General features: G+C 34.1%; 1 protein-coding gene across 2 annotated transcripts in view; it reads right to left on the bottom strand.

The window, feature by feature from the left end:
- Window positions 1-25,150, bottom strand: part of TYR (tyrosinase) — an 89,234-nt gene that overhangs the window by 50,469 nt on the left and 13,615 nt on the right. For both annotated transcript variants that reach the window (XM_011363280.2, XM_011363278.1), the window contains exon 3: window positions 2,559-2,706. In XM_011363280.2, the coding sequence (XP_011361582.1) occupies window positions 2,559-2,706 (148 nt within the window). The remainder of the gene's footprint in view (window positions 1-2,558; window positions 2,707-25,150) is intronic.

Raw genomic sequence — 25,150 nt, 5'->3', positions numbered from 1 at the left:
CTTGCTACCCTGCCTTTTTGTTTGTCTCTGTTTTTCCATTTCTTTACTTTCAGTCTCTGCATTTTTTGATCTGAAGTAGGTCTCTTATAGGCAGCATATATGTAAGGGTTTTTTTTAAAAAAAATTCATTTAGCCACCATATCTTTTGATTGGAGCATTTAATCTATTTACATTGAAAGTAATTATTGATAGAAATGTAGTTATTGACATTTTATTATTCATATTTTTGACCTTTTCTTCTTCTTTTCTTACCCCTTCTTCTTGCTCTCCCCTACCACCTCCTCTTTCTTTCTCTCTCTCTTCCTCTTCTTCTTCTCCTTCTTCTCTTTCTTCTTCTAGAAGCTCCTCTAACATTTTCTGTAATACTGGTGGTGATAAATTCTTTTAACTTTTCTTGTCTGAGAAGTTCTTTATCTCAATTCTAAATGACAGCTTTGCTGGGTAGAGCAATCTTGGTCGTAGGCCCTTGCTTTTTATCACTTTGAATATTTCATTCAAATCCCTTCTGGCCTGCAAAGTTTCTGTTGAGAAATCAGCTGACAGTCTTATGGGAGCTGCCTTCTAGGTAACTAACTGCTTTTCTCATGCTGCTTTTAAAATTCTGTTTGTCTTTTACCTTTGGCATTTTAATTCTGATGCATCTTGGTGTGGGCCTCTTCGAGCTCATCTTGTATGGAGCTCTCTGTACTTCCTGGGTTTGTATGTCTATCGCCTTTGCCAGATTAGGGAAGTTTTCTGTCATTATTTCTCCAAATAGGTTTTTAATTCCTTGCTCTCTCTTTTTCTTCTGGCACTACTACAATGAAGCTATTGTTACACTAGATGTTGTCCCAGAGGCCCTTTAAACTAGCCTCATTTTTTTTGATTTTTTTTTTTCTTGTTGCTGTTCTGATTGTTTTCCACTACCTTATCTTCTAACTCACTGAGTCAGTCTTCTGCTTCATCTAATCTCCTGTCTCCCCATTTTGGCTGCCTGTTGGTTTGTTTCTATATATTAGGTAGGGCTGCTATGTCTCCTGGTCTTAGTAGAGTGACCTTATTTAATTGTTTTGGTTCAGGCTGCATAGTCGGTGTTCATGGTCTCCTTGGACTGGGGGATGGGAAGGGCCCAATCTGGGAACAGACTTAGCAGAGTGGGCCATATTCCATGAGTCCACATGCAGTGAGGTCCACAAAGAGACCCTGGAGGCAGAATGGGATGGGATCAATGATGGGACCTAGGAGCCCATACATGATGGGATCAATGATGGGACCCTACACTTTCTTAAAAACTGACTTTTAAAACTGATTTCTGAATAAAAGTTGACTTGGGATATTGCTTAATTCCTATAATATTAGAGTTGCCATGAAGGCAACAAAAATTTGTCTAATAATCTTCCATGCTAATGTTCACTTTCTTATTTGGCATTATGTTCATGTTCTTAGGAACATGAATGAGGTGGAGATGGTGATAAGATGAGTAAAACTTCTAATTTTCTGTTTCAGTTTCCTTATCTTTAAAACAGGAAAAATAGATCCTGTTATATTTTCCAATGAGAATGACACTATTATTTAATGGCAGGTATAAATCTGTGCCCTTATTCATTAACAGTTGTGAGGAAATTATCTTAGAGGGGACAAAAAGAGCTCTAGATTCATCTGCTATAATTCAATGCTTTTTTCCTCCTCTCTTTTTGAAGAATTTCAGAAACAGACAGCTAATCTTCTTCCTTGTATTTTCTTTTCTGCTATCCTATTGTCATCTATGATTCAGTCCGAAATCTATATGGTTAAGACACTGCATGTAATGGAAGAAGGTTAATAAGGGAGGAAAAAGCACCTGAAGAATTAAATCTTTAAACAGCATGGTTGTGCCATAGTGCTTCCTGTCTGGAGAAATACTCATATAATGCTCAGGCCAATGGTTGAGATCAAAAACTGTATCTACTTATATGTGAGGCCTTGAGGTTGAAAAAGAAGAAATAACAATATCATTGACAAAGAGGAAAACAATATTGATATGATGTACCGTATTAGTGTCCTGCTCAGATGGCCTTAGATCCCTTGTTCCAGCTCTGTGTGCCCACCTCCCTGATTTCTACATGCTTTACTCTTAACTACATGCCCTGCAACCTTTGGAAGTCTTGCCCTGGGCACTGGAGCCACATAGCCTGTCTTGAATCGCTAGTGCCCGGAAACCGTACAACTCTTACCTCAGGGCAACCTGTAGCCGACAGTTGTTTAATATGAGAGTCCAAAAATTCAGTTCCTTTGTCTTAAGGCAGGACAAATTGAGATGTACTTTGTATTCTATCAAGATCTGGCCGAGTCTAGGACTTCAGCTGAAATTGTACTCTTATGTGGTTTCTTCCTCCTTATCCTGTTTACCCATTCTCTTACTAGTTTCTCTTTACTAAAACACTTTAATAAAACATTTGCATCCAAATTCTTAGTTTAGAGTCTGTTTCTGGGAGAACCTGATCTGAGACAACAGATGACCATAATTCCTTAGCTTTTTTTGTAATAGCTAAAGTCACACTGCATTCAACATCAATAATGTACTAAGAGTGTCTACTAACCTGTCCACAAATGCATGGTGAAGAAGAAAAATGGGATCGTTGGCAGATCCCTGTACCTGAGACATAGTTCCATTCATATAGATGTGCAAGCCATTATGCAGACTGCTTTGAGAGGCATCTGCTATTCCAGTAAGTGGACTAGCATATCCTGTTGGTAAAAAAGAACATCGAAAAAAAAATTAGTTTGCCTTAAAGAGTGAAAATCTAAGTGATTATCTCATTTGGTTTACAACTATAATCGAAAGCCTAATTCAAAGTAATAAAATCAATAATAAAATTCATTTGGTATTAGGATTTTTTACATTCTGAATACCCAGTGAATATTTTATAAGTCTTTGAGGAATTGAATGGTGTTATCTGGGTAGAGACTGATTAATCAGATGGACTAGGCTGAGCAAATTTGTGCTCCCTCTTGTTGCTTCTGTCTATTACTTCTCCCTTAGATACCAAAAAGTAGTCAGACCTTTTTATAATAATCAGCATAGTCACTCTCACCAGTCTGTAACAACACTTAATGCTAATCTTTCCAACCTGTTATGTCTCTCTTTGCTGTCCGGTTCTGGTGGTTATTTTTAAGTTTGGTTTCTGGCTCTAAAGAAATCATAAAATTTGTGACCTCCCCATTACTATTCATCTTCAACAGTCTAGGGGACATCAGGTCACAATGTGTTTGATTTTGCAAAATATTCATTTCAAAGTTAATCAGAACTTCATTAAATTGTTCCATTCATTACATCAGAAATACTAATAGTGGGAATAATAATTATAATAAGAGTTATTAATTGCATTAATTGTGCTAAATGCTATTTGTGATATATGTCCTCCAACTATAGCAACTCTGTCAATTGTAAATTATTACCCACATTGGAAAGAAGAGAGAACTGAGACTCAAAGAAGTTCTGAGTTTTCCAAGGCTACAGAGGTAATGATAGAGTTGGGATTTTAAACCATATCAACTAACTTTCAAGATTGGAGCTCTTGATATTTTGTGTTCTCTCTCACACACTCCATGGGAAGAGGTAGAATAACACATCATTTGAGTCCATTCAGGCAAAGCATAAAGCATTGGTAGAACTAGACAAAGAAATCAGAGTAAGGAAATTAAATTCTAAGCAGGAACAAAGTTGGAGGATTTTGGCCAAGGGCATATTATAGAATTTCAGAATTTAGAACTATCAAGCAAGCAGACATTGAGTAAAATAACAACAACAACAACAACAACAACAACAATAATAATAATAATAATAATAATAAAGGAGGAGAAGGAGGAAGAAGAAGAAGTAGGATAGACACAGTGAAGGCACTATGATTTGTGCAGGGAGGGTCTAGGTACATTTTATACGATTAAGATTATTTTGCGTTCAACCTCTATTTTTAAAGGTGAAATTCTTGACTTTTGCATTTGATACTTTGTGGCTCACAGTACTTCTACCCCCTCAGCTGGTGATTTATTCCCTCCTTGTGAGCTTTTTGTGCTTATTCTAAGAGATCATACCAAGCCCTGTGCCCTCTGAGAGTTTAGCCTAAGAACACACACTTCCCTCCCATCTGAACTCACTTGTCTATGACAACTTTTATGATTGGCACTCACTATGTGCAGAAATTTTTCTAAGAGTTTGATATGATTACTCTCATATAACCTTCAGAAGAATCCTACAGATTAAGTGCCTTCATTATCTCTATTATATAGACTCGGAAAAGGGGGCTTTTGGAGGTTAAGTAACTTGTCAAAGGTTAACAAACAAATAAGAAGAGTTAAAGTTGGAACACAAGCCTGTTTTTTTCTAGAGCTGAAGCTCATAAATGCAAGGTTTACTGCCTTTTCTATGTGGCAATAAATCATATATCATGGAGGGAAAAGTTCTGTACAGCAATGCTCTACAAACTCTTATCCTTGAGTAGCACCAAATAAAACTTTTAAAACCACATTTTACGTATGCTTTCACATAATTTTAGATAGATTCCAAATTGTTTTAATCATAATTGTAAATTATGTTTCAGAGGATATAACTTCAGTAATATTACTAATAGTGTAAATATAAAACTAAGAATTTAATATCACTTTTAAAAAACATATCTTCCTTATTTACCATCATTCGTATAAAAAATTACCTAAACATACTCTATTATACTTTGAAATTTTATGGAGTTTCCTTTTTTTACTTGATCTCATGTTTTTTTTCTATTTTCCCACAGAATTATACTAAATGTTATGTGTTATGCTTGAAAGATTCTTAAAAAACTGTTACATCAGCCTATTGTACTTTTCTGCAACAAAAATATGTATAAACATTAAAACTTAAAAATTTCACGTGACCAGATTAATCTAATCTGGACTAAATTATCATTAAATATTTTAATAGTAACTTATTTTAGAATTCTTTTTTTAAAAAAATTTCGGTTACCATTGACATACAATATTATGTTAGTTTCAAGTGTACACATAGTGATTAGACATGTATATAAATTACAAAGTGATACCCTGATAAGTCTAGAACCTGTCTGACACCATACATAGTTATTAAAATATTATTGACTATATTTCCAGTGCTGTACTTTACATCCTCGTGACTGTTTTTATACTTAGCAATTTGTACATCTTAATCCTTTCCCTTTTTTCACCCTTCTCCCCGATGCCCCTCCTATCTGGTAACCATCAAGTGATAACTTATTAAAATCACATAGATATATAAAATATTTTACAAAATAATTATTAAATATAAAAAGTAAAATGTTATTAAAATTTATTTCTTAATAATATTGATGAAAGATTGCTAATTAATAATTCAGAGATATGTAGATGGATATTATTGATGCTAGAAAGAATAAATTTCAGCATAAATGCTATTACAAATTTTTTAAAATAAATCTAATTCCTGAGAAAACTGTTCTCATAAATAACTAGGTGGGGGTAAAAATATTTTATAGTAATTTTACTTAATTATTTAAACTCCTTTTTAGTTCTATATGTCAAAAAATGGCATACTGATCTAGCACCAAAACAATCTGATCCATCAGCTGACAACTCAATCACAATTTTTTAATGAAAGCAATCCAATAAATTATTAATTTATTTACAAACCACTTAACTTGCAAGACTTTTGCTACTTTGTCACGAAAGTCATTCCATTTAGCAACAAAGGCACCAGTATTTTGAATTCTACACTTGCTTGGCAACTTGTAAGTTTTCACTCCTTCTGGGAATGCACTATGAATGGATTCAGGAAAGGGTGAGAGATATGCCTTTCTTCTGAAAAGTTAGAGAAGGGAGATTGTGAAAGGGGAGGTCATAAAGGAGAAACTTCACCTTCTCACATAGATTCATTTTAGAAAAGTATATTTGCAAGGGGGACTTGGACATAAATATCCCTAAAACTCTCTGTGTCATGTACCCTTTAGAGAACCTTAGTGTACTCGCAGTAGTGTGTCTGTCCCACTTTGAAGATACTGCTGTAGGGAAAAGACTTCTATAGCTAATCAGACCGGGGTTTCAATTCTATGTTACAAACAGATAGTATGACCTTTTGTCAAGTTAATTATCTTTTTCGAGCCTCAGTTTCTTCATTAGTAAGAGAGAGAATAATGTCCATCTTGAGGATTCTGATGAGGATGAAATTTGATAGCAGGTGTGAAGCACTTACTGTAGAATCTGGTGCAAAATGGATGCTTCCTCAGTAGTAGCTATCATTTCTGTAAGCTCATTGCATTTGATAAGAGGGTGCTAATGCGAGCTACTAACAAAGACTAGCAGAAAAGCTTCTTTTGCCACAACTCCCCACCATCAGGACCCATACCAGCACGGGATATTTTTTCCCTTCGTAAACTCCCTTGCACTATAGAAACCTGCTTGCCGCTTGCCTTCATCCAGCATTAGGTGCTCCTAGGTCATCTTAGGAAGCAGGATTGCCATTCTGAGCGTTTTCAACAAGGCTAGTGTTTCTTTATTTACTGCCTTTGCTAAATTGCCAGATGTTGCATCTAGGAAAGCCTCCAGTGTTGTAAAGGAAGGACGTCTGAATAAGAAACACATGGAGGTTGTCAGAACACATTGTCTTATGTGCTCATAAATAGTTCAAAAAAAAAAAAAGATAGGTTGAACAAACACTCAGCCTCTTTGTGATAGGTAACAGATTGATAATATAGACAATCTGATTATATTAACATTTTAAATGAATTGGGTATATCTTGTCTCTTTAAATAGACTGGAAATGCCTTAGAAGTAGGGACCAAATCCTTTGCTTTGATTTTCCACAGTAAAAAACAGTCTTGCACATTTTTTGTATTTAAAGGAAAACTAAATATAAAATACTTCTCAGTCTTTCACTTACACAATCCTATAGAGATTGGGAACTAGAGAGATATATTTCTCTCCATAGAATTTATAAGGGACTTTTAAAGAGCTCTTTTCTGCTACTTGAGAAAATAGAGACAATGTCATGGATGTAAATAATATAAAAATGTGATTATTTTATTTTACTTCCTCACACAGTTTATTGTTTGGCTGGTAAATCACCTTGACAAAGTAAGATATGATTCACCAACATCAATGGCTTCCCTTGCTGAGATTTTATTCTCTTTTAGATGAACAAGTCAAAGAGCAAATTCTAGGCACCAAGTATGTAATAATAACATACAATAAGCTTTTTCAAGATCTTTCATGTGATCTCATTTGAATCCCAGGACTCATTTGATATAAATATTGTTATTGTCCCAGTTTTACAGATGAGAAAATTTAAGTTTGTAAAAGTTAAATAACACATCTAAATTCAAGCTAGTAATCGAAGGAATCAAAGAATTGAATATAGCTCTAATTGATTTCAAAATCTGTGCTCTTTTCTGTACACTAGAGTTGGATTGAATTGTTCTGACTTGCTGACACACCTTAGAAACCTCTTTTTACTATGTACTATGAAATTAATTTATTGACTTGCTATTTTCATTCCTTAACAGCAAGGTGCAGAATGTATTATTGTCTCACTCTTGTCTAAGAATTCTCCATGGATGGAAAGTCTAATAAGCCAGCAGGGACCTTGTTAGCAGTCACAGATGCCAAAATGGCTCAAAGTTCTTTGTGAAGGACAGTGACAGTTGCCCAAATTACTCTGTATGCCTTCAAATCTCTGTGCTACATTCCTATGGGTAATTAATAAACACAGTTTCAGGCTAATGATAACAACAGAAAACTTCAACTTGTCAATCTAACTCTTTCACTTTCATTTCTTTCCCAATAGTACTCTAGAGAGTTTTTGTGTTTGTTTGTTTGTTTGTTTTTTAATATCGATGCTTGTCTCCAATCCCTGGCGATTCAGATTTAATTAGTATAGAGTGGGTTCAGGCATTTAGAGTTTCAAAAACACCCCAGGTGATTCTAATGTGCAACTAGGGTTGAAATTCACCAATTTAGGTTAAATTGCTCTCCATCTCCTAAACTTGAGCCCATGCTTTAAAAGCTTTGCCTCTGGATATATTATTTCCTGCACTTGAAATTTTCTCCTTTTATATTCTGACAGTCTAAAATTGCTTCTGCCTTTAAAATCGCACATCACATACTTCTGCCTTGAAATATGTTCATACTGATCATGTGCACCCTTAAAAATTATGTTTAAAAAAATTGAGCAACCACTCTGTGGCAGGCACTGGGTGGGCATTTTCGTATATCATCTTATTTAATTCAGTGTGGTTCCTAGCTTTCTAGGAAGCTAGATTACAAATGTTACACTTTATCTTGCCTGTTAGATTTTGAAATGTGAAAAAAATACAGTTAAAAATTCAGAACATAGTATATTTAATTTATTTGATTTAAATGCAGCTCTAACCAATTTACTATTTCATAGAGTTTGAGAGATATAATTGGATAAAAGAAACCAAAAAGAAGATGGAAAAGTGTACATTAGTGCATCTGAAGGTTGAAGACAAGAGACTGTTAGGCCCCCTGGCTATGTTCTCTCTAATTTATTCTCCTAATGTTCAACTTAATTCAGAAACTATGAAGTGCATAGCCTCAGAAGGTTACACACAATAATTTTAGGAGATTGTATTTGATGGTTGAGTACTTTAAAAAAGGCTTTTAATTTAAAATACTTGCAGCAGGAAATATAATATTGCAGATCAAAAAAGATCTTGGATCTAAGCAAGTCCTTAGGTATAATGGAAGCATTAACTTTCAATCCAATTCAAATTTACTCAAATAAAGTGCTAGCTCTACAGCCATAAATGTAATTAATTAGCATTTGTGTTTATTAGAAAATTTGACTCGGGAAGTTCTTTCAACCACAGGAACAGAACAATGAAGCAAATGTAGTCATGGGTGATTGTTTCTTACCATATAATCACATATTAGTTGGTAGTTAAGATCACAAATGCTCCAAAAATTCTGTGGTTCTCAAACGTGTGGTTCCTGAGACAGCTGTATCACCTGTTAGCTTGTTAGAAATACAAATACTCTAGCCCTGCCAGAGAACTACTGAATCAGAAAGTCAGCGGGATTCACTATTTGTGTAACAAGTCTTCCAGGTGATTCTAATACACATTGCTTGAGAACCACTGCCCTAATTATCTTCATTGTTTGCACAAAGACAGTGGTTCATCAGTTCTAATTAGTCGTAGTCCTCCCTATAAACTCAGTAGAGGAGAGCAACATTATTATTTCACTTTAAGTTGTTTATTATTTTAAACATCAGATTAATTTCTCCTCTTGGTAACCTCAGTGTTTGTGTTCATGTGTGTGCACCTGTGTAATCAGTTTCTTTATGTACATGTTATAAATACACAGTCTATACATGATTACATCAGTGACTTTTTTCAACATTTTGTAGATCTTATCTCCAGTTTATAAAAACATCTAGAGAATGATCTTATACATTAAGAATAATGGTCCATTTCTTCATGTAAAATTTATCTGAAAGTGGTTTTAAGGTATCATTTTATAATGGCATTCTATATTCTAATATTAGATTTGTGCATTTGAGAGGACACAGGAACACTGACCCACACAGCCAAGTCATTTAGTTCATTAAATTGCAGACTGAAACAAAGATCTTTATATACAAAGTATTATTCAAGCTTATTCTCTTCTCTACTCTTAACTTAGGACTGAATCAACAGTACCTGGTATATTTCATTGGGTGTGTTAAAACATTGATAATATATTAATGCAATTAGTTTTGAAGCAAAGGTAAGGTAACTAACTAAATTTACTGTCATAGGCTCTCTTTGCCTCAGAGTGTTCTGGTTTTAGCAGTGAAAGTACTGTCCTAGGTAGGGCCAGCTTCATAAGCATGCAACTGAGTATTCTCCATCCAGAACTGCCCATATTTAGTTTAATGCTCTGCTGTTGCTATTTAATCATAATTTTTGAACAAGATGTTTAATGTTTTCATTTTGCACTGGGCCCTATAAATTATATAGCTCGTCTTGGTCCTTGGAAACCCCACAGTCTTGGGTACACAGACGATTAGTTACTCTGCAAAGGTTTTATATAACATTCCTTCATTGGCTTGATTTGATAGAGCGTTTCTATAATATATGTCAATTAAATCATTTAAATGTGTCCTGTCTCATTTATGTCTTTGCTTTTCAATTAGGCAAGATAATGATATTTTCAATGCAAGTCACAGATTCCCTATATATCTGTAATTTTCCATAATGAATATTATAACATATTTGCATTACATGTTATAGTTTATAAAACATTTTCAGGCACATTTTCTCATTTGACATCCCTAGTAGTGTACTAGCAAAAGATTAATTACCAAATCTCAGAGGAGAATTGGGGGAGGAATGTGGTGAATATTTTGATTTGTAGCATCTGTCAATTTTCATGGTATAAATATTCCAGCGATTGTTAATTTCAAAGTACCAACTTAATGTCATTGATTAAAGAGTTGAGAAAAGATGCTATCAGTTCTCACAGCAGATAGCAGTCAGCTCTAGCACATCATTGGATGTTCCTCACATAAGGGAGATACAATAAGTATCAACATGCTTATACTGCAAATGAATATGCTGATTGGGAAATCTAGATGACATATTAAAGATCACAATAAAGGTCTTCTAAGTGGCTAATGCCAAAACTATATCCCTAGTTTTCTCATTTCAAATCTTGTGTTCTTCCCCTTATGCTTTCCTGTTTTTATCTTTCATATTATAAGTTTGTATATAGGAATCATTGCTATGAATGTATAACAAGAGTATACATTGCCATGAATAAAAAAATCAACATCAAATAAAGTTAGTTGTAGGGAAGCATAATTAATAAAGGTTCTACATATATGTATTTAACATTTTTTATTTTTCAATTACAGTTGGCAAACAATATTATATTATTTTAAGGTGTACAACATTGTGATTAGACATTTATATAACTTACAAAGTGATCACCACAATAAATCTAGTACTCATCTGATACCATACATAGTTTTTCAGTATTATTGACTATATTCCTTATGCTGTAGTTTATATCTCCATGACTATTTTGTAACTACCAATTTGGACTTTTTAATCCTTTCCCTGTTTTTATACCTATCCCAGGACCCCCTCTCCCATCTGGTAACCATCAAATGCTCTGTATCTATGAGTTTGTTTCTGTTTTATTTGTTTATTTTGTTCTTTAGTTTCCACATGTAAATGAAATCATATGGCATTTGTCCTTCTCTGTCTGACTTCTCTTAGCACAGTATCCTCTAGGTCCATCCATGTTGTTAAGATGGCAAGATTTCTTTTTTTTTTTATGACTGGGTAATAGTCCATTGTATATATGTAACACCTTTTCTTTATCCATTCGTTCAGTGATGAACATCCAGGTAACCTCCATATCTTGACTATTGTCGATAATGCTGTAATAAACATATAGATTCATATGTCTCTTCAAAGTAGTATTTTGTGTTTCTTGGATTAATACTCAAAAGTGAGATGACCGGGTTCTTCTTTGCCTCTTGTTATAGACTTTATTTTAAAGTCTGTTTTGTCTGGTATACATATTGCTACCCATCATCATTTCCATTTTCATGAAATATCTTTTTCTATCCCTTCCTTTCAGTCTGAGTGTGTATTTTGATTTGAAGTGGCACATGTAAGAGTCTTGTTTTCTAATCCATTAGGCCATCCTATCTTATGTCTTTTCATTGGAACATTTAATTCATTTATATTTAAAGTAATTGTTGATAGATATGTAATTATTGCCATTTTATTATTTATATTTTTTATCTTTTTAATTTTTTCTTCTTGTCCTTAAAGAAGTCACTTCAACATTTTCTGTAATAGTGGTTTGGTGATAATGAACTCCTTTAGCTTTTTCTTCTCTGGGAAGCTCTTTATCTGTCTTTTGATTCTAAATGATAGCTTTGCTGGGTATAATAATCTTGGTTGTAGGTCCTTGCTTTTCATTACTTTGAATATTTTGTGCCAGTCACTTCTAGCCTGAGGAGTTTCTGTTGAGAAATCAGCTGACAGTCTTATGAGAGCTGCCTTGTAGATAACTGCTTTTCTCTTGCTGCTTTTTAACATTTTCTGTCTTTAAACTTTGGCATTTAAATTGTGATTTGTCTTGATGTGGGCCTCTTTAGGTACTGTTTGGAACTCTGTGCTTCTGGGCTTGTCTATTTCCTTTGCCAGGTTATGGAAGTTTTCTGTCATTATTTCTTCAAATAGAATTTCAGTTTCTTGCTCTCTCTCTTATTCTTATGGTATCCCTATGATGCAAATGTTATGCTTGATGTTGTTCCAGCACCCCTTAAGCTATCCTCAATTAAAAAATATTTTTTTCTTGTTGCTGTTGTGATTGGGGTTTTCTGTTACTTTATCTTCTAAATTGCTGTTTTGATCCTCTGCTACATGTAATCTACTGTTGATTCCCTCTAATTATTTTTATGTTTTCTATCTCCATTTTTATGGTTCCTATCTCTTTATTAAAATTCTCACTGAGTTCATTTACTCTTTTTCTAAGTTCATTGACCATCCTTATAATCAGTGTTTTGAACTCTGCATCTGATAGGTTCTCCATTTTGTTTAGTTCTTTTTCTCAAGTTTTGTTCTTTTCTTTAATTCAAAACATGTTTGTCTTCCCATTTTGGCTGCTTCCCTGTGTTTGTTTCTATAACACATAGAAACAATACATAGGTAGGGCTACTATGTCTCCTGCTCTTAGTAGAGTGGCCTCATGTAGCAGGTATGTTGTGGGTCCCATTGGCTCAGTTTTCCCTGGTAACCTGAGCTGGGTGTTCCAGTTATGTCCCTTGTATGGGTTGTGTGTGCCTTTCTGTTATGTTTGAGCCTTGGTTGCTGTTTACATGTCAATAGGAGGGATTGACCCTTGGGCTGATTGGTTATGAGGACTGGCCAGTGACTACAGTGGAGGAGCTGTTGTGCAGGGGCTGACCCTACAGAGCAAGATTCACTTTAGCAGGGCTCTAGTACCTTCCCAATGTGCTCCTTGGATGTGGCCCTGGGTGGTGCTCCGGCACTGTCTGAAGCTGGCTACCATATGTGCCAGCCTTGGGTCCTTACAGAAGTGGCTCCACCCCAGGCCAAGGTCAGCCACAGCCTGTGCCTAGGCTGGGGCCTTCTGGCATGAGCAATCTGAAGATGGCTGTGACTTGCTCTAGGTTTAAAGGTGCTTTGGGAGGCCAAACCATGCACCGAGGCCGACTGCTGCTGGTGCCAGGCTTGGGGCTGCTCAGCAACAGATATGGGGCATGCTAAGGCCAGATGCTGATTGTTTGGGTTTTGTGGACCTTCGAGAAACTTTAGGAAAGTCTACAGCTAGGCCATGACATGCCAATTGTATGGAAAAGCCACTGGAAGCAGCTTGAGTGGGCCTGCTAGTTGGGTAGGGTGGGGTCTCAGGGAATCACTAGAGCAGAGCAGCTAGTGTTAGCCAGGTTGATGGAGACTCAGATATGATGGCCACCTGTGTCTGCACGCTGGGTGGGGGGAGGGCCCAATAAAGAAACAATGGATTTTGCTAGCACTTCTGTCTTAGAGAAAGCTGCCCCTCCAGCCCTTGCCCAGAAGCCGGACAATTCAGTTCCACATATGTCCCTGGCGCCTTTTGAGCTGCTGCCCCAGCACTGGAGCTCATAGCAAGTGAGTCTGTCAGTGAGTAAGTTTGTGTATGGGCCCCTTACGAGGAACACCTGGGACTCCTGCATCCTTCTGTCTCACTCAGCCACAATATCCATTGGTTTTCACAGCTAGAAGTTGTGGGAACTTCCTTCCTGGGTCTGGAATCCTGGGCTGGTACCCCTTCCTTCTCCTGGGGAATCTCCACAGTTGAGATATCCCTCCTAATTTTTAACCACCACATGCAGGTATGGTGACCAGCTTTTCTCACTTCTCTGCCAGTCTCGAGGTGGCTTTTCTGTATATCCTTAATTGTAAAACTTTTGTTCAGCTAGGCTTCAGGAAATTTTCAATAAAGTTGTTCTGTAGTTTAGTTGTAATTTTAATGTGGTCATGAGAGAAGGCAGGCACAGGTCATGAGAGAAGGCAGACACTTTGCCATCTTAACCAGAAATCCTCCAAAATTTGCCTTATATTAAATTAAGGGTAATTATTTTAAATATGCTTTGATTAAAATCACTGAGAAGTACATTTGAATTTTTCACAAGTGTGTTTGCATCTATCAACGTTCAATTTTAAATAGGGTCTTCTCTGTGCTTTTTTTTTTTTTTTACAAGCTTCATCTTCACAATTCAATTATAAATCAAACGTGAGTTTTACATTTCCTTATTTCTTTTTGTTACTACTTAATTATCATTTGGCAAAAAGATTACTGCTATTACTATACTTTCAACTCTTGAAGGTAGGCATTAGGCTAAGTGTTTCTTTATGTTCATATGAACCTTAATCCTGATAGTAATTCTGTAATGAAGAGGAAAATATTATTTTCAAGTTCTTTTCTAGTTTCAACAGTACCCTTGTCCCTTAATTTTTTTTTCCATGAAAAAAGCTGAGGCATCTAGTCCAGACCAGTTTTCCATAATATACTTATTCAGGATAGAGAAGTCCCTAGTATAGTGGTTTTCACTTTCCCTTTTCCTTTAGATGAGTACCTTACAAGCTTTATCACAGAACTTCAGATGACATACAGTCAAGCTGGATCAGTCAAATGCCCATCAGAAAACATGCAGAAGGCTGAAATTCTTTGGTAATGCCACCAATATTTAAGACCAGCTGTTCACCTCTTTAAGCTCAAGTTTCTGTCAAATTTAATTCCCTTGCTGAATTGCAAAAGTTTGTAGAAGGATATAACTGCATCTAAAAGTTTGCTTTTAAAAAGTAATTCTAAGTAGAAAGTACTATCATTTTGTTACACTTTGAATATTAGTTCAATTTAGGACTAACACTTTTCTGAAACAAATTTTGTCCGCCGGAAGTCTCAATTACTAATCTACTCAGTAGTTTAAAATTTGGTTTCTATATGGAGCTAGACAATTAGACTGTGCATTACCATGCAAGACAGTGATATTTAATAAAAATTTTCCATTATAGAGACTATTCTAAGTAATTTATGAATGTTAACTCATGTGATCTTTATAACAACTCATGAGGTAGATATTGTGATTATCCTCACTTTGTAAATGAAGGACTTCAAGACAGATTAAACTTACCAAAAGTCACCCAACTAGTAAGTGATAGTCTCAGAATTTTAACCAGATAGTCTGACTCAAAACTACTACTCTCTACTTCCTCTAAAACTTGGCATCTCTATTTGGAAGACTTGGAGACATGACCTCTCCTGTTGATAACTGAATTTTGCTGTCTGTTAGCTCTGTGACATTTTCAAGTTATTTAAATTCTCTGAATCTCAGCTTCCTCTTCTGTAAGATGAGTGTGATAATAAATATGTTATAAGGCTTTTGAGAAGAGTAATTAAGATAATGATTGTAAAGGTTTTAGGGACTGAAAAACGACTGGTGTCAGCAGTTGTTATTAATTACAGAAAGTCTCTGGAAATTTTTAGGACTATTAGGATATTAGAAAGAATTTATCATTTTTCCCCTTTTTTTCTTCTTTGCACTTTATGCGACCTGCTTCAACTCATCCTTGAGGATATCAGATTTTCAATCTGAGTTACTCTGCCAATAAACACTTGGTTAGGATCCTCTATTTAATAACACTTATACTTCCCTCCTTTTAATCATTTATTTCTTTTGGATTATAATTATTCATGATCCAAATTTTCATTAGACTGTAAATTCCAAGATAGAAAGATCTGTGCCAAAGTCATTAGTTATTCCTATGTATTGCAAAATGCCTGCACACAGTAAATGCTTTATAAATGTTTGTTGAATAAAAAAATATGGGATATTTATTTCTCTTTCAAGCTCCAAAATCAGGTCCTTAACCACTATACTCTACAGCCTCCCTATTTGTTTCTTTTTCTAAAACACGTAACTCAAATTGCTAGCGCAATTTTAAAATCAGTTAAGCTAATTTTTTGGATTGTTCCCATATGTTTTAAGGTTAATGACTAGGATAGATTATGGCTCTGAATCTGGCTCTTATGTTTTTATTTAATAGGTCATTCTTTCAGTATTCTCCCGATGGAATAATTAATTGTATATAGAGAAAGACCTGAGTAGCTTGTATGAAAAATGGCTATGGTGTTGCTCAGCATGGAGGAGGTGATAGCAGATGTTAGAAGAGGAGAAATAGATGATTCTTCATTCAACCAAAGTATGTTAATAGAAACAATTATTCACCCATAAATTATGGAATACATTTTTGGAGATGCCATTGGGAAGGAAGAATATACAATGGCTAGTAAAAACAAAATTTCATGACCTTTTTCTATTTAGTGGAAAGATGCACAATTAATCTCACATTTAGGTGTGGTCCTATGAATGAACTGTGGCCAGTAAAATGTAGTCAGAAGGCAGGTAGGCCACTTCCAGGCTTGACCATTATATTCCTTCTGTAGGACCTCTAAACACCCAGTTCCCTTTTCTCCCAGGAAAATGCAGAAGATCCATCAGAGATCTGGGGGAGTACAGTCACTAAAATGGCCATACAAAAGGCCACTCACTAAACATTAACATCTAAACTGGACTTTGTATTAGCAAGAAATCAAACAATTTTTCTTAGGTTAGGCCACGAAGATTTGGTGGTTTCTTACAGCTCCTATGTTTTAGTTAGTTTGGGCTACTATATCAAAGTGCCATTGACTATGTGACTAATAAACAACAGAAACTTATTTTCACAATTCTGGAGCCTGAAAGTCTGAGATTAGGGTACCAGCATAGTAAAGTTCTTGTCAGGGCTGTCTTCCAGGAAGATGCAAACTGCTGATTTCATGGTGACTTCTCACATGCTGGAGGCAGAGAGGGGAAGCAAGCTCTGCTGTGACTTGTATAATGGCACTAATTTTATTCATGAGGGCTCCACTCTCATGACCTCATCTAATCCTAAGGCCCACTTTCTAATATCAACACATTGGGGTTTTGAGTTTCAACATGTAAATTTGGAGGGCACATGAACATTCAGTCTATAAATTCTTAGCATGTTACTCTAATACATTCCAATTCTCTAAGTTATATAATAAATGCTCACAAGTTTAATAACTTGGAAGGTCTGAAGTTAAATAGTATTTTGATACTTTATTTATCACTACAGAATTAATGTTGTTTTATATGAAACTTAATAGACTACTGTGGTAAGAATACTTGATTTTAATTTTACATTATTTCAATAAACACAAGGAAAAGGGATTGTGAGAGAAACTGCTACTTTTTTCACCAATACTAATTCTTCTCTTTTTGCTAATAATGAACATCCTAAATGTAGTAGGGCACATGGCCACTAGCTGAAGATTACATTTTCCAGTTTCCTTGTAGAGCTGAGTGTGGCCATGCCTGTTTGGCTATAGAAATAAAACAGAATTGATGAGAGACACTTCTCACTTATGCCTTTAAAGAGGAATGGACTTGCACTCCTCTTCCCATTTTGTGCTCGTCCTGCTTATTAAGATGAATACATTAGAATGCAGATCTAGAAATAGAAGCTGGGAGTTGAGGAAGGTAGAATTGCACTACCAGTCCTAGATTATCTACCTCTGCATTATTTCATGAGAGTAAATTAAAAACCTATCTTTTTAAAGCCACATTATTTGGATGTTCTTTCTTACAATATTTTAAAATAAGCCCTAATTAATAGAAAGAGAAATAGACTAATTCAGCAATGTCCTATGGAACTAATGGCCTATGGAATCTCAAAAGGAATACTTAGAACCACAGTTACATTGGGTTTTTATATAAGTGATATTTCTTATCCTGATTATCATATTTCAAGTATATCTGCCTATGAAACTGAATCATTTTATTAGTACATTCTCTTCTACTGATTTAAGTACTGAATTTATAATTCCAAGTTCACAAGATTTCAAAGCTTTTATTGGTAAGTCACCTACTGTGAGGTCACTGTTACAAGGTTCTGAATTTATTACAGGAGGAAAAAGAAAAATATAGTTTGAGTTAAAATTATTGATAAAAGATAACAAAATTCTAAAAACCTTGAATCAATCCTAATAAAGATTTTCTTCATTGTAATATAACAGAGGCTTTCCATTATATTAGAGAGATATAGTACAAAAATATATCTACATTTTATAGGTGAAAAAGATATGCTTTGGGAAGTTGAATGACTTACCCAGGGTCTCATGTCTTGAATTCAAGAAATCCTTCAAGTATGGTAGTATACTTATCCCATTTGTAAATATTTCCCAATGAGATTATGAGCTCAGAATTGGTATAGATTTTGGATTTTGGCACTGCCACTTATGACCTATGTTACTATAAGCAGATGATTGCCTTTTTAAACATTTTTTTCATCTATAAAAATGAGGATATTAAGTAGAACTTACCATTTAGGATAAGGTTGATAAAAGATAGATAAATTGTTTACTGAAGTGCTTAACATTTAACATTTAGTAAGCTCTCAATAAATATTAGGTATTAGGTTTTTTTGTTTTTTGGTTTTTTTTAGGTTTTTAATTTTAAGAGAGAATAGATTTACAGTGCAGTCAAAATGCACCCCCCTAGGCAGTACCATTTACATTATGATAATTTCATTCTCTAGCACACAATAAAATAAAATTTTGATGGTGTTCTTAGAGTTGTACAATGTAGTAATCTTAATGAATTTTTAAAGAACTAAATGGATTTTATCTCGAGGAAAGTGGCATCTTACTACACACTTAACATTGTAGAAAAGCTTGTACCTCACATGTTTTCCCTTTGTTCTAACTAAAGATCTATTAAAGATTTCTACTGAATCTATACCTAAATAAATAATTAATTGCTTTGATCCTCCTAATTTTAACTGTAAGAAAGGAACAAATAATTATTCATAGTCTCTGGCATAAAATTGGTTGGGTCTAAAAAGATGGAAATGAGTTAACCCTGGGTATTTGTAGATGCAATATTTTAATTTTAGACCACATTTTCCCAAGTAAATTTCTGGAAATTTCTAAACCAAAAGATTTTTAAAGAGTGTTTAGAGAAATAAAAGACACAATGTGATGGTATGGTCAAATTAGTTGAAAATATTTTGGGTTAAACAAATCAAAACAGCTCTCTATGTTGTAGAACTTCTCAGATCCCTTATTCTCAGATGTGTTTTGAAGCTCTAAAACGGTATGTATCATCTTTATTTCTCAAATACTTTAGTCTAATGATCAACTTTTCTATTTATCTTACTCTATACAGATATTTTTAAAGAAAAAATAGTTTATTTCAATAGATTATTTAGAATATTTACCACAGATTCTTATGACATGTAACCATTTATATTTCTGCCAAACCAGAAATTAGACTCAATCGCAAGTCTTAAAAATAGGAGCAAGACTGTTTCCTAACCAGTAAGCAAGCCTACTCATTCACATGCCCATTGCCTCATTAAAAGGTTTGTAGTTCTTACCTTACTATAACATAAATAGTAAGCATTATGAATTGATATGAAAACTTATTTCTTCATAAATAAAATATGACTGTAAAATACAAAGCAATTGCTAATGCTGTTTTTATAAATGAAAACAAGGCAAGGACATTTAAGAAGGATGAGTTTTAAGAATAACAAATATGTTTTAGAGGTATTTGAAGATTAGAGATTCAGGTAGGTCTTGGTGTACTAGAACTATGATGTATATTTAAGGAACTTCTCTGAATAATACGTAGTTTCACGTGAATTGTACATGAGTTATTGATCAACTATTTTACTCTCTGGGAGCAATAATTCTTCAATTAATCTCAAATTGTCAGGAAAGAAAGTGATAATAACTATATGTGGGATGCAATATTTAGAATAAAATCTATATTACATTTGCTCTAAGCCTGCTTTCTCACATATCAATAACTGTAATATTGTCTTGAATACTGCCACAAATTACATCTTTTCATGTTTATGAATCAGTAAATGGCAGTGCACAAAAGTATTGCCAGTTGCTGACCAAGAGAAGATTTTTAGTGCTGTGGTCTTTTATTTCATCCATCTATTTAAAAGTAAATTTCAAAAATTGCACTAAAATATTTTGTTTGTACTTTTGATTGATTATTTTTCATTAAATTTTTAATTTTGAGATAATTCTAGATTCACATGCAGTTATAAGAAATAATAGAGATTTCATGTGCCCTTTATTCAGTTTTCCCCAATGGTAAGACCTGAGAAACTTGAATACAAGATATTGCCATTGAAAAAGTCAAGAATCAGGACATTTTCATATTGAACTAGCCTTGCATTTTTGGAATAAATTTCACTTGTTTTATAATAGAATTCTTTTTATATACTGTTAAATTCTATTTGTTAATATTTTATTAAGGATTTTTATATCTATAAGCATGAAGGCTATTGGTCTGTGGTTTTTTTTTTTTTTTTTTTGAATACTATTTTCTTGTTATCTTTTTGTTATTGATTTCTAGTTTTATTCCATTCCATTATGGTTGGAGATGATTTCAATTATTTTAAATTTGTTGAGATTTGTTTTATGTTCAAGGTAGGATATGGTCTACCTTAATATACATTTTGTGGGCACTCAAAAGAATGTTTTATAAATATCAATTATATCAAATATGTGAAGTATTTTATAAATATCAATTAGATCCTTTTGATTAATGGTGTTGTTGAGTTCTATATCCTTAAATTTTCTGTCAAGTCCAATCAATTGTTGAGAAAGGGATATTAAAGTCTCCAACAATAATTGCGAATTTGTCTATTTTTCCTTTCAGTTCTATTAGCTTTTGCTTCATATATTTTGGAGCTCCTTTAGTGTGTACATGTTTAGGATTGCTATGTCTTCTGGTGGAATGATTCATTTATCATTATGTAATATCTCTTTCTGTTATCTCAGTGTCATTGTCTAATGATTGTCTTTTTTCACTAAAGTATGAGATTTTCTTGGTATGATGAGTATTTTAGCTTGAAACTTGAATGTTTTTGGTATTATGTTATGAGACTCTGGATCTTATCAAATCTTCTGTTTTAATTGGTTTTCCCTTACTCAGCTCCAGCAAGGAAAGATTGCCTCATTACTGCTAGGTGGGGAGAGAAATCCAGGTTCCCTACTTGACCTGACTCCCCACTAGTCCTCTGTATTGGCCTGGCTAAGCGGCAATATTGTCTTTTGGCTAGAAAGAGGTTTTGTTGTTGTTGTGCTATTGTTTGTTTGTTTTATTTGTTCTTGTCTGCATCTCTTGCTCTTCCTAGGTTTTTTTGTTTCTCCAGATCCAAATCTTGAATATATGAGGCAAAAAACAAACCAAAGCAAAGAAACAAACAAACAAAAAACAGGGGACTCACCACCATATCGAGAGATTCCAGCTAGTCTGCCTTATCATCATTCACATTATTTTGTTTGCTTTGTATACAATGTCTAGAGATTTTAGTTGTACTGAGAAAAGGGAATAGCGGAAAGTGTATCTATTCCACTTTCCCGTAAGTGGAAGTCTATATTTTTTTATTAGTTTATTGACTATGATTATTCCTTATTTTTGGCCATCTAAAAAATTTCATTGTTTTCATAGAAAGATTTCTTCCAAGAAACCCACACAGAGTAGAATGACTAATGCTAGGCCATATACCAGGCAAGATTAGGCATCTATGAGAGACCTAAGTTCTGCTATGGCAACCTAGAGGAGCCAGAATAGGATACACTTATATAATATTTTTGCTGCATTCTGAAGTATGATGGTTGTCTAAAGGAAAAGCGCTTGTGTGCCATTGTTTGTATTGATAGCTGAAATAATGATGTTTTTTTATGGAATGCCATTTTACTTGAATGTAAAAGTGAGAGATAAACTAAGGTTATTCAGACTTAGACATTTGACAGACATTTTCTTGAAAGTGAACAAAATAAAGTAAGAGTTGTAAATAGATACTGAAACCAAAATATTTTAGATCATTTAGTGTAGAAGACTACAAAGAAGTACTACATGTACATGGGACATAGTTAATTTTTTTTTTTTTTTTGGTATCCTGAAATCTCTCATATTTGCTAAAAGAGTAAATGTGTATAAATAGAATTCTGGTTTTTTATTTTTTTTATTTTTTATTTTTTATTTTTTTTGCAGTGTTTACTGCTGATGAGTGGTGACATTTTCCCCCAAGATTTATCCCAAAGAAAAGTCTCCAGATGTCTAATGCCTGACTTTATACTTGGAATATGTGCATTATTATTTTGTTCCTTAAGGATCTTCGAGAACCTTTAGCAAATAGCCATTTTCTACACAGCGGTGAACTCAAATGATGACATATTAAATGAAGGCTGTCTATTATGAATAAATACATATTGTGAGGACTAATAACCTATGCTAAAGTTTAAGAAAAGTTGGGATGACTATTGAAGATTACAGAGAAGACAGAAGTAGGGGAAAAGGGAGACATTTCTTGTGTGTATGGTAGGAGCTAGGCATATGCACATCTTCACAATAGTCTAAACATGTAATTATTAAATAAACTTTTAATATTAGGGAGAAGATGCTCATAATGTTAGAATTGATGCTTAAATATAGTGCTATGTGCCTTCAAAGTCAGTGTCGCAATGCACTTTAAAGGGCTCTTCCCCAATCTGGGAAGTTCTCTCTCTTTTCTCTCCAGTGTAGCTTCTTCCTAAGATGGTGTTTGTCAGCACCTTTTAATTCATAGCAAAGATGACACATGCCTTAAATAAATTACTTAATTTCCTCAATATTCACATTTGGCAAGAACAATTTATATGCCAGTACAACTAGTAGAAGAGGGAGGAAACAGAGGAGTCATTTAAAACTGTATAAATATGTAGGGATTGACACTCCATTTTTTTTTAATGAAGATTGCTTATGCTATATCATTATCACATTTGTTGTTAAAAGTCTCCTGACTATCAAACAATAATACCACCAAACTTTAAACAATTCTATTTTTAAGTTTATTTTTCTGAAAGAAATATAAAACTACCACCAATATGTCTGAACAGTGTCTCTGGGTCTAAAGAACTCTGTCTCTGCAAAAATCAAAATGACCCTTAATATTGAGTCATAGTTTCTAGCTGATTATCACTGCATCCTGAGTAGATTCTTTCTAATGACCATACAAAATGAATATATTCTAGTCTTGCTATACTTCTGCTTTGGGAAACAAGACACTGGTTAAGAATTTAACAGGAATTTGTGTATATAGAAATTATAATTCACTTTTTTTTAAACCTAATACATAAGTATTAACTCTTATCCAAGAGCAGCTTCTGCCCTAGATATATATCCACAAGTCTTCTCCATAATATAGCAGTTCCTATTTTATTTCACGGTTTTAAAAAAGGTAATGTTATCTCTTGATTAAAGAGCCACATTCAAAGTAAACCTACTTGGAAAGTAATACACAGGACACTTGTTTGAATTCCCTACATGTTACAAGACAGGTCCTACCTATTTGCCCTGAGAACTTGGAGTAAAAAGAAAAAGGTTATCTTTTGAGTCGAATAAATTGAATCAGCTCATTCAACTGGAAAGAGATAGACTGTCACCTAAACTCATTGGAATAACTTCTTCATTAAAGATGGTGCTTTAGCTTAATCAGTTAATATTAAATAGCATAAGACTGTTATAAGAAAAAAATAACATGTAAGAAATTAGAATGTCAGCTACATGAAAATTTTTATTGTTGTTGTTATGATTAGGATTATTGCCTGGTCAGAATATCAACAAGGTTGGTAGGGTAGTAATTCTGGGGAGTTAAGTAACCTAGGCTCGGAAAGGTTTTCAGGATCTGGGTGAATTCTCTGTCAAAACCCTCCACCTCTGTTCTGAGTCAGCGTTTACAAAATCTATACTAAGCTATGCAACTTTCTGAATCACTCAGAACTGGAAAAGATGTGTAGGAGAGGACTTGAGCGTTCTCATTACTGGAATATCTCACCCTATTCAAACAATTCTAGTTTACACATTCAATATCAATTGAATTTATTTCCTGAGTCTGTGATTATTTCTGGATGTCCTAAGAAAGTCCATTTCTAAGGCAAGGATATTGAAAAATAGGTCATCTTTGAGACTTCATTCTGATTTGCTGCTGGCCTTTTTCTTCACATATGCACACTGTCACCTTAAAATTGTATTCAAAATTTCAAAACTTCCCTTATCTTTTATTAAAGCTCAGAACTCATTTACCACTTTCTAGACTGTTCTTCAAGAAATCCTAGCAAATGAAGAGGTAAGATACTTTCCAGTGATGCGTTTGACAGTCATAATAAATTAGAAAGCATTGCAGGGCTGGCTGCAGGGAAAATATTCTAGAGAATCATAATAGCAGGTTTTTTTGTTTTTGTTTTTTTGTTTGTTTTGTTTTGTATTACAAAAGCTGCTATATGAAGACAAACTATATTTTTTATGTTGTATAGCTTAAGAGGACAAAACAAGGACCAATTATTAGAAACCAATGGTAGATATTTCAGAATCATCTTCAATGTGTTGCTCACCTTTCTGTCTCTTAATCAGTCATCAAGAGCTTCTGGTCCTCTATACTCTAGTATACAAGAGTTTCTATATTCTAACCAATTCATCTTCATCCACTTCCCCCTCATTATTCATCGTCTCCCCATTAGTTCACTGATTAATCTTTCTGCATTCTGCTAAGGCCACTAGCTTCATATCTTTCTGAAATATAGATAGAATCATATCGACTTCCTGCTTCAAAACCCCTCATAACTCTAATTGTCCATAGCTGTGTTTCATAAGATATGTAGAAATATTCTTGAAGAAATGAACATTTTATCATGATTTTTAAGCATTAGGTTTTCAAATATATATGTATTTTAGAGGGATGATATGAAAGACATTGGCATAGAACAAACTTAAGTCTCTTAATTCCGTAGAGATCTGTGAACATGTCCTTAAGGGGCTTATAGCTTTTTTTCCTCCAGAAAATATTGAGAAACACCAAACTCTTTATACTTCTTGTTATTTCTCACTACAAACTTAATATTCTAGCCAGATACTTTCCCTTTTGTACAACAGGATCTGCCTTTGCTCTTGTCTCCTTGTTTTGGGGAATTCTCTCAAAAAGCGATTTACCTCCAGAAATGCTATCTATCTGGGTTATTTTGAGAACTTTTCCATCCTTCCCTCTCCCTA

The sequence above is a fragment of the Pteropus vampyrus genome, unplaced genomic scaffold (genome assembly GCF_000151845.1).
Source record: "Pteropus vampyrus isolate Shadow unplaced genomic scaffold, Pvam_2.0 Scaffold84, whole genome shotgun sequence".
NCBI classification, from domain to species: Eukaryota; Metazoa; Chordata; class Mammalia; order Chiroptera; family Pteropodidae; genus Pteropus; species Pteropus vampyrus.
The sequence above is the reverse complement of the archived record's forward strand: the minus strand, read 5'-3'. Positions and strand labels throughout refer to the sequence as shown.